Genomic DNA, 17286 nt, shown 5'->3' on the forward strand with positions numbered 1-17286 from the left:
GGCCTTCCTTAAAGTTACCGTCCAAACATTCGTTTGCAATCACTTAAATGGTCGATTGAATTAAAATTGTTGGATACGTCGGCACATGTGGCAATTTTGCAGCCTTCAATGAATACGGGGAAATATCCGCTTATTTAAACTTCTTAATTAAAAGTTTAAACCAAGGGGTGTAAGAAGCCCCTTGAGAGAGGATAAAAGTGCAATGTTTTACAATAACCTGCACAATACAAACACAACACATTAAAAAGAAAGAATAAATTTAAAACGTCCTCACAGGCAGTGGAGCCATCTCTTCGTAAAAAGCTAAAAACGTTTGTTAAAACAGTGTAGTCATCTCCCAACAGGGATGACAAAACAGTTGGGAAGATTAAAACTCTGCCTGAGGAAAGCAAAGTCAGCATATTCAAGAACAACACTTAAAACATCACAGACACGACACATTGCAGGCATAGGCGTGCGCAGACCCTCTGATTAAGGATGGGGGCAAAAGCCTTGATGAAAGTTCAGTTGAGAAATAAAAAAACTAATTTTATCTCACTGTTTTAGTTTTATTGCATTGACGATTGTGTGTGTATGTATACACCCACACACACATAGGCTACATACATACATAATCAATTCATACGCCCCATAACAAACCAACAGCAAAAATGTTATAAATTGTCTCTCAAATACGTGCGCCCCTTTTCCTTCAAACAATTGTTCATGCATTTAAGAGAAAGAGAAAAGAAAATACGAGCGAAGCGAGCTAAAAAAATTTCAGATCCAAATTTTTGCAAGATGAAAACAGTATTGATTTAATATGGTGTAAAAATTTTCATGGAGCGCCATGGAATTTCTCTTTTACATTTTTTTTATGTGGACCGTTTCGGCGTCTATGGCCAACTCCAGTTGATCCCTAGCTACTACGGCTCTGAACTTGACAAGACTGTAAGAAAAGAAGAGAACGCGAGCGAAGCGAGCAAGAAAATTTTACGAAATGTATTTTTATTTGTATAAAATTTTATATCGAGGGGGCAATTGCAGTTCTGTGCCCCTGCAGGTGCTCTTGGCCGTCTGGAAGACATAATGCAAGAAAGACATGAAAATATCTTGAGTATCCTTTTGTCCTGCTACTGTTAGATTCTGCTAGTCTTGCTTTTCTTTACTTCTATGTTTGTCCCCTTAAAATTTATTTCCGTCCAAGGTTGGGGGCAATGCCCTCTGCCCCCCTATGGTTGCTCCACTGCACCCCTACCCCCATAGTTGCTTTGAACTTTCATCGGCTTGAAAATACTTCACTTTCTTTAAGAGTATAATATCGTTTAAAAACGACGATAACATTCCTCTATCCTAAATTTCTAGGTGGGTGAAAATATAATAATATAGGGGCATGGACGTCTGGAAGGAGGCAAGGATGGCCACATCTCCCCTTTGAACACGAATGTCAATCTAAAAGTATACATTTCACAACCTATAATTTGATTTCCGTGACAGTAATTTACATTAATTATAATGGGGATGTAGGAATGCTATAATTTCAAATTCAAGAGGTGTTTTTTGAGGGGGCAACATTGTAATCGGGGTAATATGCCCATGGAAAAATACCTTGCTTGTCCCTCCGTGGAAAAAATCTGCGGACGTCCATGATTAGGGGGGCATCCGCCCCACTTGCCCCCCGTGCGCACGCCTATGATTGCAGGGCTATTTCGAGCGCGCGACTTCCGAACTGTTGGACGTTCTGGAATCTCTCACGGAATAATCCAAACAGCATCAATGTAGCTTTAGTAATCCATGGAGAGCATCCAGAGCATCTAACATTAACGAAGTTAAGGCTCATTTTAAATTTATTGAGAACGTCTCTGAGAAGGTAGCACAGTAGTCAACGCACATGGCAGCACAAAACGGGAGTTGATGCATAGGGACATTAGCCTCGTGGGATAACACCTTACGCAACAGCTGCCGAAACCTGCTTTTCGTGTCGAGCTCTGTCACACCCCGAAAACAGCAGCACGTTGCACCTGATTGGAAAAGAGAAAAGAAAAATGTCCCATAACAGGAGTTTTGCCACCTGCCTGCCTCCTCGAGAATTATGTGTACCGGGTTCAATTGCAATAAATCTTTGTCAAGGCAAGTTCGCTGGAAACAATTTTCCAACGCTTCCATTCATTCCCTTAGCTTCTAGATTTGGATTGTTTGGCTAGCAAAACTTAAATTTAGAAAAATCCTTTTCTAGCTTGTACAACACTATTCCTGAAGCTGTAGGTTGTAAGCCAGTGGCGTATTTGTGATTATATTTAGGGCACTAAGTTCTCTTTGAAACTCCCATGACGTAAAGGTTGTTTGTTTACTATGTTCACATAATCACAGCTACATCACACATTGCCGTTCAAATTATAAATGCAGGGCGTTAGTAAATAACAAAATTGTAACATACAACAAGAAATTTTCAGGCGACAAGTGAAAATAAAATTTATTTCTGGGACGAGGACATTTTAGGTGGTAGCCTCATGCCCATTAGTAAAAGGTAACGGTAAAGTGCCCCCCTGTGCTTAGCACCACGCCATAAAGGCGTATAGGGGGTGTGGGGATAACGCCCCACACTTTCTTGATCCGGTCGTGAGTGTGGGTGATGTGATCAGCATCACTCCCCTGACCGCCTTTACCCCCCAGGGTTTCCCCCATCAGTACCCCCTAAAATATTATCCTGCCAACAAATAATCTACTCATACAATTTAAAACTTAGACTTTAAAAAGTACTTAACATTATGAAGAAATAAAACACATCTCCAAGTAACTTATTTAATAATACAGTTAGTGAACTCGAAGCATTCAGTAATATTTGTGCTATCTTGACTTATTTATACTAATCTTTTGTCTTATTTTGTTATTTTTACTTTTGTTCTTTTATTGTTACTGATTTCAGTTTAAAATGGCTACGTGCTGTATCTGAAATGTTCTTAATAAATAAATAAATAAATAAATAAATATTTGAGCTGTTTGGGTTATTTTCTGAAAGTTCGTGCTCATATCTTATACGTAGAGGGAGTCAGTCTTCTGACGTCACTATATAAGCTCGCTAACCAGCTTTGGAATTAATCTCACAAATGCTGTGAGCTAGATCGAGCTGTGCTACACGATCACCTTAAATTAGAATATTTGTGGTCATTACTGTCATTGAGAAAAAGCTTTACACAACTAGAATAAAATGTAAACTTTTCCTTCTGTTTACAGGTTGATAGGTCCTTTGTACGCCGACGGCATAACTGCGCCACGTATAAGCGTCACAGGCAACCAGCTTCCTCTTCCTAGGATCGTATCCCGAACAGTGCACCCGGATGAGGGATACCACGATCACGCAGGCACAGTCATGGTAGTCGCGTGGGGACAGTTTATGGATCACGATTTGACCCTCACTGCGACACCTCTCGGTAAGTTAAAGAACTTTACAACTTTGAAATATTACGTACAGTCTGATCCATGAGTATCACCGTGCAAATTGTCCATGACTATTTTAATTCATTTTTCTCTTACATCCTATGTGTTTGTAAGCGATGTATGCTGGTGCAGAAATTGTCAACAGCTTGTTTTGAGTTTCTTTTAATTCTTGAAGCTCTTATTGGGTCAAATAAAGTGCACCAAAATGGCGATGGACGATTTGCACGGCAATAATCATTGATCCCACTGTGCAACATTGTGCAGTGTATTTACTAATATATGACTGCCTCCAGCAACATACTTCCATGGCGACAATAGCTGAGCGTAGCTAGGAAATTCCGGCAAGGATAAATTATTGTACTTCATCGCCGGATGCTAATGCATCGACGCCCGGAGTGTTTCTAAGCTCAGGAGAAGGGGGGAGGGGAGGCGTATATAATTAAGCGGTCGTTATGTTCCCAGGCGTTGAAATCCATTGGTCACGGTTGTGTTCGTGCATGACAACGTGTGATTAGTTTTTCCATTTGTCACCGCAGAAAATGAGGACTTTCCTCAGTAATTTCCCTTTCGTTAGTGAGTGTGAGAAATTAATTGTCGTGTTTCTCTGCTCACATCAACGTGAAACAAAAGATACGAATGAATTAATTAAAAGTTTTGGGTGCGTGCACCCTTCCATGTATACGGGGTCCTTATCTAAAATTCTGACTGAAAAATTAAAAATAAGGGGTGTAAAGTGCCCCTTGGGAAAAATTAAAATTTCAAGGTTGTAAAAAGACCTGCACATTGTGCTTGTTTTGTGCAGTGCACAAAACAAGCACAATACATTAAAAAGTCAGAATGCATTAAAAGCTTCCTCACAGACGGTGGAAGAGACCAGCTGTTCGCAAAAATCTAAGAACCTTGGATAAAATACTGTTGTCATCACCCAACAGGGATGAGAAACAGCTGGCAAGATTAACAGCCTGTCTGAGGATAGCAAAGTCGACACAGTCAATAAGAATATACCGAACACTTAAAACAATGTTACAAACACGACAGATCTGAGGGTCCAGCCTTTGCAGCAAGTTGCCATGCGTTAGACGGTTGTGTCCAATACGCAGTCTGGTAAGAGTAACTTCCTCTCGACGACAGGGAAGTGACGAGAAACACCATGCACCTGTGGTGGGCGTGATAACGTGAAGCTTGTTCCCCGTCTCCGCATCCCTCGGCCCGCCAAGTGTCAAGAAGGCAACAACGAAATACATACTGCAGGTCGCTAGCTGGCAGCAGGTGGACGAGAACGTCATCGTCTACATCAGCAGACTTGGCGGCAGTATCGACTGCTTCGTTCCCCTTGATGCCCACGTGACTAGGGTCCCAGCAGAAGCGGACCTCAGCACTGGCAGATAAGGACACGAGCCGTCGGAAGATGCCTTGCACTACTGGATGCCGGGAATTCGGCGAATCCAGAGTCACACAAGATACGAGCTTCGAAGGATGACATCAGGATTGCCGAAACGGGTATACATCCATCCATGCGGTGTGAGCGTTACGTTAGCAACGTTTCGCGATGTTGTGTTAATCGAGTAGGTTAGGTTAGTAGGTTAGGCTGCCTTAATATTTCCGCAATTTCTTAGTGTGTGTTGGGACAGCATGCATATAAGAGCAAAAGCCTTGTACTGTAAGATGTTGTGAAAAGGTAAACCCGTTATTATCTCATGTTAGTCTCACTCCCGAATAGATATAAAAGCATTCGATCTTGTTCAACTGCAGCCGCTGTACTCATGTGAAGTGCAGAGTTTTTAAATAAATACTCATTTTCTCCTCCATGAAAATGTATATTTAAACCACAAGTAGGTCAAGGAATTTTGTTTACCACTGAAATCAAATATTCTTTACCAGAAAGCACAGTGTATTTTGTACCAGTACCACAACAACGCTCTTACCGAAAGAAGCATTGCAAACATTACATATGGCAGTTCAAACTACTCTGCTAGCGCTGCTCTATCAAAAAACGTAGAAAACACAATTTCGAACGCTTTTACACAGAGAGACAACAATTCTAACGTGTAAATTTCAAAAACGTTAGAAACTTTGCAAAGGTTTACCGTACATTTTGAAGTGAATGTCTCTACTTGTAAACAGAGAATAGTGATATTTCTAGAAACAAAACTGAACAAACCGTTCCCTGAAATAATACTATCATTTCTCAGAGATGCAAGAGTTCAAACATGAACATCCCAAATTCTCCCCACTTTTTTTTACGTCTTTACAATAAATTCATTTCCATCCCATTTAAGTAAATACAGTTTTTTTCCAAAAAGTACATAACATTTTTGATATCATGATTTTTTTAAATTGAAAGTGCACAAAAATTTGAGGACATCAAAAACATTTAAAAAATGCATTCTGAATAGTGTTTTCTGAATGAAGTACACGTATCGATCTGTAAACTTGATGTAAAAAAATATAGCCAATGAGGCTTAGTTGTGCTCACTTGATTCACTCTTATCTTTTCCTCTGGCATTTCTTCGCCATTTCCGACAATTTGTGATATAATTTTTTAACAAACAAAATGGTACCCATATGTAAATTTACTTTCTAACACGTTGGTCAACAATATCGTGAAAGTCTGCCCTGTGGATATTTCGGACACGCATTCTTCGCGATGTTATTCAAAATTCATGATGCAGTCTTCAACATCAACACTGAGTCATGAGGTCAACTTCTTTCCCATCCTTCATGTCAATACTCTTTCGCAAGCAACGACTTCACCTCCATCCAAAAGATGAAAAACAATTTTCTTTTGTGCTGTGGAACCTGTCTCTCCAAGGCAAGTTACCGGTTACTGGCGCACATATTGGCAGTAAACCCTGCCTCCCCTCCCCTACTTCTACAAGCAAATTATCTTGGTGCTCTTCGACCAGGTTAGAAGGGACAGAGCAAGGTTTTTTCCAGTATGCATATGAGCATCAGCCGGATTTTGCAACATCATTCGAATTCATGCAAGTGCCATAACTGGCCGATAGGTTAGTTCTGCTCCTATACTCCGTCCCAGCTAACTGTAGAGCAGGCAAACGAAAACAAGTCTCTGCGCAAGTAGTGACGCGAGACTGCTCCACCAATGAACACGTGAGAGGAACGGAATTGCGTGGAGAGGGGGGAAAGCGACTGAAGTTACCAGCCTTCCCATCAGCGTCTACTGGCCAATAGATTTCCCTCGCTTCCCTGACGCTGTGCGCGGCCTTGCTCCACAGTTAGCTGGGACAGGGTATAGGGGGCAGATGGGTGCAATATACACCATGATATACGTATAAAGCTGTGGATATGGCTAACACCTCATCATGCACGCGACAACTTGGTGAAACCACCGTCCTGTGCTAATGTCAGGTGCAAGGCAACAAAATAACCTCAACAAGCAGAAACTTCAGTCTTCACCAGGCGCGGTTGGCTGTATAGAGCAAATGTGCAGTGAACCCCCAGTAAAATACAAAATAAACAATAACTGAGATGTTCAAAAGCGTAGAGTGGCAAATTCTCTTGGTGAGAAGGAGAAACCGCGGGCCAGAGCCACTCAGCTCCCCTCTAGTTCCGTTTCGTGCAAAGCCTCCGCTGAACCTCCGCAAGTCAACCCCTACCATGCTAAAAGCTTAGGGCGGCTAGCAGAAGCTCGACGCGTACATATGGCGAAAATACATGCAGTCGGATACTCCAGGAAGGTCGTCGCGTCAAAACGGACATGCGCAGTTCGTAGGATCACCAGCGAGCTGGAGTCAACCACGCTCTTCTCTCTTCCAGTGTTGCATTATGTGTTTCAATTTGAATTCATTTGGCATTCTCTTTGTATTATTTATATTTTACAAGACTTGTTAGATTAATGAAGGGGGTGTAATATAAATGTAGAGGTGACCCCAAACGAAAGCTAGAAGTAAAGATGATGGGACAAATAAGATAAATATGATAGAAAACAACTTGACTACACATTCAGAGTTTTCTTCTTTAAGATAAAAACACTTCAGGTGGAAGGAGCCGAAAAGTAAAAAATAGCGCGAGGACGAGGGGTCGCTTATCGGACAAGACTTAAACAACCTTTTGGTCTTCTTACGTCAGACTAAATGCTTTCGTTGACATGTTAGGCTTTTTAGGTTTAGTTGTCTTAGAATATATACACAGCAATTTAAGGGGCTTTACCGTGCTTGAACAAAAATGTAATTTAATATTTATTCAATCCTAACCTAACAATGAAGGCATTTCGCAGTTACGTCAGAAGACGACCAAAAAGTTGTTTGGGTTTCGTGCGTTCAGTTATACTCTACCGCGAGATGGTGTTCGAGGGGACGCGCGCGATTGACTTTGTTACGTGTCATTGTCTCCATACTTGTTAGTTTGTTTTGAAGTGCGTGGCTGGTGAAGTGCGTGGCCCCGTACACACACACTCCTTGGTGCTGTCACTGTTATCTGAACATAAATCAAATTAACTTTGTCAGTAATCTACAGGCCAAAATTTGATAATTTTCCCAGTACTATCTCTACGAACCAAAGCGTGTTGTGTCTCAAAAGGTTTAGATAAGTCCACTTTGCATAATTTTGGTGAACCCCCAGGAAAATTATGCACGAGCCGCGCCTGGTCTTCACTAAACAGATCGCTCGTGTTGTAATGTAAGCCAAATAGGATTAAAACGTATAGTAATGGAAGTTATACATCAATTTTTAATGTTTTGCAACACTGGCCCACGACTTCCTGTTCAAACCATTCGATTGGCGGCGCTAGTATCTTCTGTACTAACTTTCAGACGCGAGTGAAGTGTCATCATAGGCGTAGTTCTGGAGGGGGCAGGGAGGGCCTGCCTCCCCAACATAAAAAAGACTAATAAAAATAACACATGATTAAGTTCAGTTACTACGTTTTTGCTTTGAAGCCATATTCAAATCTTGACGTTTGGCACGATGGCATGTGCGATAATTGCGCCTCAATAGCGGGTAGTTCTTACAAGTGGGATTCGAAACACTGGCTCTGATGCAACACTCAACTCATTAGCTTTCTCCACTATTTCCCCTAAAATAGATTTGTCCGAATTCCTAGCCACACTGTCAGTGCAGTCTGCAGTTACCACTGTAGGCTACAGTGTGTTTTTCATTCGTGGCTTTATAAGAGTGAGTTTTGTGTTCTGGTGTATAGTTCTTTAGCAGAACTGTTTCGTTGTTAATGTATTTTTTAGTTTATCGTCTGTAAGTGGTAGGCCTACTGTCTACAATCCAGGTAACAATGAGTAAAAAGCAGAATACCAAGACTGATATTCGTTCTTTTTTTCTGAAACAACGTGACAGAGAAGAAAAAGCTAAAGCTATTGGAGGTAATTTAGATAAAGAAAGTCCTGCTTTCAGCTATAATATCGTTGGATTTCATTGTATGTTTATCAGTATTTTCTGAATATTTCCCCCTGATAAATGTTTTATCCCAGTCCCTTCAGAAAGCTGATGCCTCAATAGCTCAAAGTTCCAGTGTAGCCGAGTCCCAGCGAAACGAAAACACTTGAAACAGAAAATGGAATGGAACAAAGGGTGTTGACAAAGGATTAGGTCTAAGAAAGAAGGTACAAATCCAAAACGGCCTAGACTGATATCAAACAAATTAGATGCTTATCTGGTTTGTTCTTCAGTTGACCAGAGAACCAGAGAAGAGACATTTGCTGAAACACTTTCTACATTTCAAAGTGAAGAAAACTGGAAGAAAAAAATAAAAGTATGATTTTTTTATCTATTGTTGGATATGTTGATTGGCGAACTGAAAAGATGATTTAGTGGTGAAACTTTGGAAGTTGCTGAAGCCAGTGAAAGATTTATTCGTCTGGATGAAGAAGGAGCTGCACGTTTCATTGAGATTTACTCCATTTCTGGTATAGGCACAACAATGTTTAAGGCAGAAATGACCATTTTAAGAAATGGAATGGAAAGTTCAGGTTTGAGTTTGATAAGTGCGCCTTTGAAGAATGTTGTTTCAAAGATAGTGTACACAGTTTTGAGCAAACATACAGAAACATACAAAAATGTTAGCATTCTTCTGAAAATTGCTCTTACCCTGCCATCAAAGAGTGCAACTTGTGAGAGGACATTTTCTCCTATGAGGCGAATCCACGAGTTGTTGCGTTGCACAATTTAATGATCTTATACTCTGAATCAGATGTTGTTAAAAAAATTAACTTAGATGATTTGATTGATGTGTACAGTTTCAAGAAAGGAAAACGTATAATGACTTTGTGTGGTGTCAACAGTTACTGTTGAGGCATCAAAATAACTTTTCAATTTAATTTTTCTAAAATTTCTGAAGCTTACTATTGTACCGTAACCTTTTAAAAATACGAGTATTGTATCAATAAAATATTAATGAAATGCAAAATGCAATAATCGTACTGTTTTGCTTCTTTTAAAACTGGCAACCAATATACCAATTAATATTTGTTTAAGCGAGGAAATTTAACATTTTCAAATCCAAAAAGTCTAAAACTCAGTGCTTTTAAGATGTTCGTTTTTTTTTTAATTTCCGGGGGAAGGCCTCCGGACCCCTTATAAACTAGGGAATATTCAATAACGCTCGGGTACATGATATGCTTCTCCCAGAGTCTGGCCCCCAAAAACAAAAGCTCAAACTCCGCCCATGAGTGTCATATCTATATGAGAATCTAGCGTATGCGCAGTTCACAAACATGGCAACTCGGTAATCCAGTGAGAACTGACTCTCAAATTATTCCATAATGTACGTACTTCATTTGGAAGAACCACTTTCAGGGTGGTCTTCGTGTTAGTTTAGTGGATCTGAGGTCAGGGTATTAAAACTTTCACTATTACAAAACAGACCAGAGCAGAATTGAAAACATAGTATACTAATATTTTCACTGCCATTGACTGAAAATGACTATCTGAGAAATAAACATGAGGCTTCAAAATGAAGTCAGTTCGTAATAGCTACATAAAATTCAAGAATTGCTTTCCTTGATATACAGACGTTATATGACTGGAAAGAAAAAAACATTTTGGGATCGTATTTCATTGTAGTTATATTTAAATGAAAGTTGTAATGGCTGCCAATTAATAGAGGCATGGTTTGTAATTTTTGCATGAGTTTTTGTTTTACGGTAATCCATATCTCAGGCATTATTAGGTTATTAGGTATGCACATGTATTGTCCGGCAAATTGTCCATGACTATTTCCATGGATTTTTACGTGTGCTAATGTAGAGGTTGTCAGAAGTTTGTTCGGCGTTTTGTTTCAATTCCTGAAAATCGCATTACTTAAAACAAAAATAGTAACATAGCAATGGACAATTTTCTTGGTAATACTTATGTATACCACTGTACAACATTTTGAGGGGCTGTGCCTACATTGTGAGGTTTGCGTTAGGGATATCCTCTCGTACACAGTAATGTTTCATTTTAAGAATTCAGTGAATTCAATGTCCTGTCTTATAAACTGAGTACGCTGTACAGTGAAAAGGAATTTTGGGAGTACAGGAGTCAAGAACAGAGTTCAGTGGGGGGACTGCGCATATTTATCCAAATTGTTTCTTCGGTAAATACACTAATTATGACTTGATTGAGTGGATTTCAAGCAAGTACGTGTTGGGGCAGGTTTTGCGAGCGTGCATACCCATTCACCAGCGATTGGCCTGCTTTTTTTAAAGCGCTTGCATTGCATTTCGCTGGTGCAGCGTGGCTAAGTTCTCGCGAGTTGCATTCCTACGACTCACGATCCGCGTTTCGAGGAACAAGACTTTCCAATTCGAGTCCGGCGCATGGATACTGTTCCCGCTGTTAACACAATTTCTCCGTTTCAACCAATGGCGAGCCTTGTTACGGGCGATCGTTGTCACGAATGCACTGCGATGTAAATGCACTAGGAAGAGCTTGTCTTGAATGCGAATGGAACATGGTTCGGCTATCTTCCTTTCGAAAGCAATTTGGGCAATGCGGCATTTCATTCAAAAGGTTGCGAGTTCAAATCCCTATTAATTCCACCTTTCCTTAAGTTATTTTCCTGTTTTCAGTGAAGTTATTAGGAAATGCGTTAAAGATGATTATGACTGATACACTGGTGATGAAAACCAACAAACACTTGCACAATTTATGATTTCGAAGGTATCGCAGGATTGAAAGGCCAAATGTTGACATTCAGTTGTCTGTCCCCACCTCCCGAATAGATGGGCAAATCAAATGATTTATGTAAGGCTCAACTAGCATCTGATTGGTGTTCAGAATTTTTTTTAGATCTTCATACTTGCTAATTTGCGACATAACGAAAGACAGGTCACTTTTCATCAATATCTGTCTTCCATGGTCAAGACAGAGAGGTAGTTGTTTATATTGCATTGAGCCAGTGGCGGCTTCTGCCTTGAATCAGTGTCACTTACAGCATGGTAGTTTTCGAACCACATATTCACATATTTCTGCTGTATGGGCGGGATCTCCTCAACATTATGTTCACAATCACGTGAAACCACAAGTATCTCACAATAATAAGCTCACTAGAGTAATGTGCCATATTATATAAATAAATAAACGAAACGAACGTAGAAGGTGCACGGTATGAGTACTGTCCACCAGAGGGTATACGGCGTACGTCACCGTATACCTTCGACTACAGCCCTAGGTATGAGGGCTACTTCAGCTACTGCGGGCATATTTTCAAATCTCGGACACCAGAAAGTGATACGAGGGTCACTATTTATATTTTGAGCCTTGGCAACACTGATTGAAGTTAGGCGCGATTTGACGTTTGCACAGAATCGTCTGGAATTATTGACCATAACGTACTACAAATGTTTTATCAATAGCTTCATTTGTGTTGTTTATGTTGCCTTGGAGATTGCACGACAACAATAAAATGGAATGAACTCGTGAACATTTTCGTGCGATGATTTTTTACGATTTTCGACTTTGATTATCAAGACAAGAGTGCATCGATCAACTGACTTCCACATTTGGCGATGAAGCCCCATCCTTTGCCACTGTGAAACGCTGGTATAACGAATTTAATCGTGGCCGCCATTCGCTCACCGACGAGATTCGCGAAGGTCGTCCAAAATCAGTTGTTGTTCAGGAAAACATTGATGCTGTGCAAAACCTAATACTGCAAGATCGTCATGTGACATACTGTGAGATTGAGGCAACCATAGGCATTAGTTCCACCAGCATATATAAAATATTACATGATCATTTAGCTGTGAGAAAGGTATGTTCTCGTTGGATCCCACACAATTTGACAAAAAACTCAAAAAGACGCTCGCGTCAATTGGTGCAAACAAATGCTCAATAAATACAATCGTGGTGCTTCAAAAGACGTATATAAGATTGTAACAGGTGACGAATCATGGATATATGCATATGAGCCGGAACGTAAACAGCAGTCGACTGTATGGGTGTTTCAAGATGAACCCAATCCAACAAAAGTTGTTCGCGCTCGAAGCACATCGAAACAAATGGTCGCCTGTTTTTTCGGGAAAACTGGTCATGTGGCAACTGTGCCTTTAGAGGAACGTAGAACGGTCAACTCTGAATGGTACACAACAATTTGTTTGCCAGAGGTCTTCGGTCAAATACGGAAAACAAACAAACGCAGTCGGATCATTCTTCGTCAAGACAATGCCAGCTGTCACACATCTCGTCTAACAACCGACTTTATGAACAGTCAAAAAATCGAATTGATGGGTCATCCGCCGTACAGTCCTGATTTGGTAACCAATGACTTCTTCTTGTTCCCGAATGTCAAGAATAAATTGCGTGGACAACGATTTTCGTCGGCGGAAGACGCCGTTGATGCGTTCAAAAACCATATTATGGAGGTGTCTCAAGAAGATTGGAAAAACTGCTTTGACAAATGGTTCGAACGAATGTAAAAGTGTATTGACCATAAAGGAGAATACTTCGAAAAACAATAAAGCAGTTTTCAATGCCAAATTCCTGTTTTTTATTGTTAGGCTCAAAATATAAATAGTGACCCTCGTATTACATAGCCTACCGATTGATAGAAGCTGGAATACGTCCATATTTTGCATTGTCATTGGAGATGGGCATTGTAGAATCAAAATGCGGGGGGGGGGGGCTTTTCAACGCACTTATACTTGCTGTGTGCATGGGATTAAAAATAAACTTAGTTGCATAGACATTTTCCTTCCTAAATTAACAATGCACCGCGAATATTACCACAGTTTGGTAAGTTCTGACCACGGTAAATTCCTGGTCTCGTCTGATATTTCAAAAGAGTACGATCTCCCTACACTCTTGTAAAGTGTATGATAAGAGTATTTACTTTCATAAAAGAGAGGAGTAATATAATGACTGGACACATCTCCCAAACAGCAAGAACATTCACACTTAATACTATAACCTACCGCACCATCTACCGGCTGATTATTCCGGTTATTATTTCTATTTGACCTTGAAACCCTGTTACTCTCGCGCCAGAAAGGAAGAGCTGAAAACTTTTCTCCGACTTTTCTTCAGCCGGCTTAATGTTTCTGCGTGTCATTTCTTTACTTCCCGAATTAACGTGGCGTGAAATTTGTTTCTCGAAAGCAGCTCCGACAACAACGGACGCCGAAGGAGAACAAATAAGCTGCGTAGCACACGAACCGAACAGAAGCAAGAAAAGGAAACGTGTTGTAAGAAAGAAGTCACAGACAAGAAAGAGAGTCACGGATCAAAAAAGAAACGTTACACAGTTTTCCCCCCGCAAGCATGGCCCACACGGTTGCTGAAACGAATATCGCTCACTTTTTCCCCTTTCCCCCCTTGCATCCATTAAGCAGCGCCACAGCGGAGAACCGTGAAATCTCGCTTTGGAAAATGACCTATAATCGGCCTCGGTGTCGCAATGTGAACGCGTTTCGTCACTTTTAGCCACAGAGGGCGTTAATCTGAGTCTGAATCTCTCGCCTCGTTCAAGCTGTTTTAATTGCTGGAGCAATTTTTGCTTCGCTTGAATCATTTCGCAAGGGAAAGAATAGAAAAAAAATGTTCTGCTCGGGCTGTGAAACCATCGCTGTTGCTGCGAATCTGTAGCCACGAGAACAGTCGGTAACAAATGACTGAAAAACACAAGGCACAAAACTAACCTTTTAACCTATATTGACTACTAGACACATTAAGTGTCCTATAACTTAACACCTAAAAAGATAAGACAACACTACTTTATTTAATAAATACATGCTAACAGAACCAATACGTGAATTAACTATAGAGAACAATTAAAATTACGTAGAAAAAATAAAAATAACAATTCAAGATATCTGAGTCAGCGAATCCATAACAGTTTATGGCTAAGCGTAGAATAACTTTTGTATACAGCAAAATTACAAAGAAATTATACAAGATATGACAAATAGTAAGTGTATCCGATATGCGCCGCAGTAAAGTATAATTCAATTAAGTGCCTTATTTAATTCGTAAAAAAATAGGTCCACGACAACCTTTTATTCTTGAAAACTTACATGAATGACCCCAAAATTCCTGATTCTCGTCACATTTCTCTCACGTCAGCCATATCTAATTTATATTTTATATATAATTTAGTTCGCAAGCTAGCATTATCTTCTAGAGTAATTAAACAAGCAGTGCTAATTACAGAATACTGGACCCTACTTTCGTGAATTGTAGAAGAACATTTCCTCATGTTTATCATTTGCATTCATGACTTTTTTTTTAAAACATCTAACATGCTTTAATCGTTCTGGTTATTTGAGTTCACGGTTAATGTGGATGGACAAGAAATATCGAGATTTCATTCTAAGACTTAACCGCTCACCCAACCAGTTTGCTGTGACATAATACAATAGGAGATTCTTTTCGATAGCCTTCGCCTTTGTCCTTGGCACTCAAAACACAAAATAAGCTATAATTTAAAAGGGCGTCTTTGCCTTTCACTTTAATGTGAAAACAAACAAGGAAAGGAAAGGCGTCATTTCAATGACAGAAATTTTAAGAATTCTGAATTCCACCATACCAAACAAAATAATTCCCCTTGTTCCATTGTAGTCTGATAGAAGTAACACCATGTTCTGGAATGTGCATTAGGAAAGGGATTTCATCTGGTCTGCATGTAGCAAACGTAGAGGGAATTTAGCTGATAGCTTAGCACTGTAGCGTAATTAAGTGTTTTCCAAAACTAACATCTCGAATCTTCATTTCTGTAGAGGGAGATTATTTCCATAACATCTTTGACTGTTATGCATTGGAAACTTTGGAACGAGTCACAACTCTCGAAGCAGCCAATCAACGAAGCGAGCCGCTGACGTCAACTCAACCCAGAACCTATCGCTAAGCCCCCTGCTCAGGCTCTACACGCCCACTAGGCTCGCTAGACAGACTCGCGTAGTACGCTGGAGATGTTCCGGAAGTAATTCGACTTTAACAATGCACTGTTATTCATGAGACCCAATATTTAGAGACTAGATTGTATGGAATTCGCCTGTATGTTGCGTCTTAAATACCTCGTTCGTTGATGTTTGAACAAGCTTCACATTTGATCTCCAGAAAGGTCGTACATGATAGCTCTGGATTGTGTTGCACACATATAGCTTACTTCACCGCGTGGCCTGGAGTTGTGGCTGCTCTATTGAATGGTAACTGTAATAATGACGGTGAAGAGCATTCAACACGAAATAAACTTTCACGCTCATTAAATCCATATTTTAATGTTTCACCCAATTTTCGCTATATTAGGCCCTCTTCCCCCTGAAGTACTTTTGCCCCATTGTTTCCTTTGTAATTTTCATTCACTGAATTTATTTATTCCGTGCTATGTTTCCTGCCACTTCTAACGATGGTGACGAGACGAGATGAATCTCTGCATGGTCTATATACAGTAGGCTCATGAGTTTCAGTTTCCTTGTCTTAGTCCACTATGTGCACAGAAAGGCTAGACAACAAGGCGACGACGTTACGCCGTCGGGGAAGCCATTACGACTCATATTTGCTATTAATTGATTAACTTTGCAATTAAGAGAAACAAAAAATACATTTCGAATCTATAAATAATAAGGTAGATATCTTCTCGGTGGGTCTGAATGAATTAAAGTGGTTTAAAATGGATATATAGTTCAGTACAATAAATTACTAAAATGCCGGCCCCTGTGGCGGAGTGGTTAGCACATCGCGCTACGACGCCAGGAGTCCCGGGTTCGAATCCTGGCCTGGCGTGGATATTTGTGAGTGTCCATTCATCAATTTCATCATATCATCACTCATCCTCATCTTCGCAAATTAGCCGAAAGTGGCACAAGAAGCGAAGTAAAATAAAGCAAATCAAATCAAATAGATTACTAAAGTCTCGTATGCTAACACTCGTCTCGACAAGTCTTGAAGGTTCTAGTTTCATACTCGTCTCGGTATCATTATGGTGTATTATGTTATAGTACAATATTGTGGAATTTTCCTATTTCTTGTTTATTTACTTTCGGTAATATTTCCTGTTGTTAACAACTATTTTTTCAGCCACTTTATTTATATTAGATATAATTTTATCTTCTTTCCAATGTTTGTCGATTACATTGTCCGATGCAATGTATTATACGTCAATCTGAGTCATTGCTTGTTATTCATTCATTCATCTTTTATTTTGGACCTAACAGCTTTTAAGCAGTGTTTTGTCCATTATGCATTTTGTCCATCCATAAAAAATACATACGGTAATTGTTTTACATTAAAAATATCCTTTCGCTCCCCCCCCCCATTTCACAGACATTACATTCAGAATGAGAACAATCCCCTTTACAAATTATATGTTACATTTTCTTAACAATGTTAACAAACTATAACCCATTGGAACATCTGGATTGACCACCGAACTTGATAAATGTATTGGAAATTGAATCTTTTAAGTTATATAAAGTTTTACAT

The 17286-nt window shown here is 39.9% G+C and overlaps 1 protein-coding gene across 3 annotated transcripts in view; it reads left to right on the forward strand.

Annotated features, from left to right (window-relative positions):
- The window catches only part of cysu (peroxidase homolog), a 187692-nt gene that overhangs the window by 113811 nt on the left and 56595 nt on the right, over positions 1-17286 (forward strand). For all 3 annotated transcript variants that reach the window (XM_083115657.1, XM_083115658.1, XM_083115659.1), the window contains exon 6: positions 3214-3410. In XM_083115657.1, the coding sequence (XP_082971783.1) occupies positions 3214-3410 (197 nt within the window). The remainder of the gene's footprint in view (positions 1-3213; positions 3411-17286) is intronic.

The sequence above is a fragment of the Lepisma saccharinum genome, chromosome 30 (assembly GCF_977018435.1).
Source record: "Lepisma saccharinum chromosome 30, izLepSacc3.1, whole genome shotgun sequence".
Lineage (NCBI taxonomy): Eukaryota > Metazoa > Arthropoda > Insecta > Zygentoma > Lepismatidae > Lepisma > Lepisma saccharinum.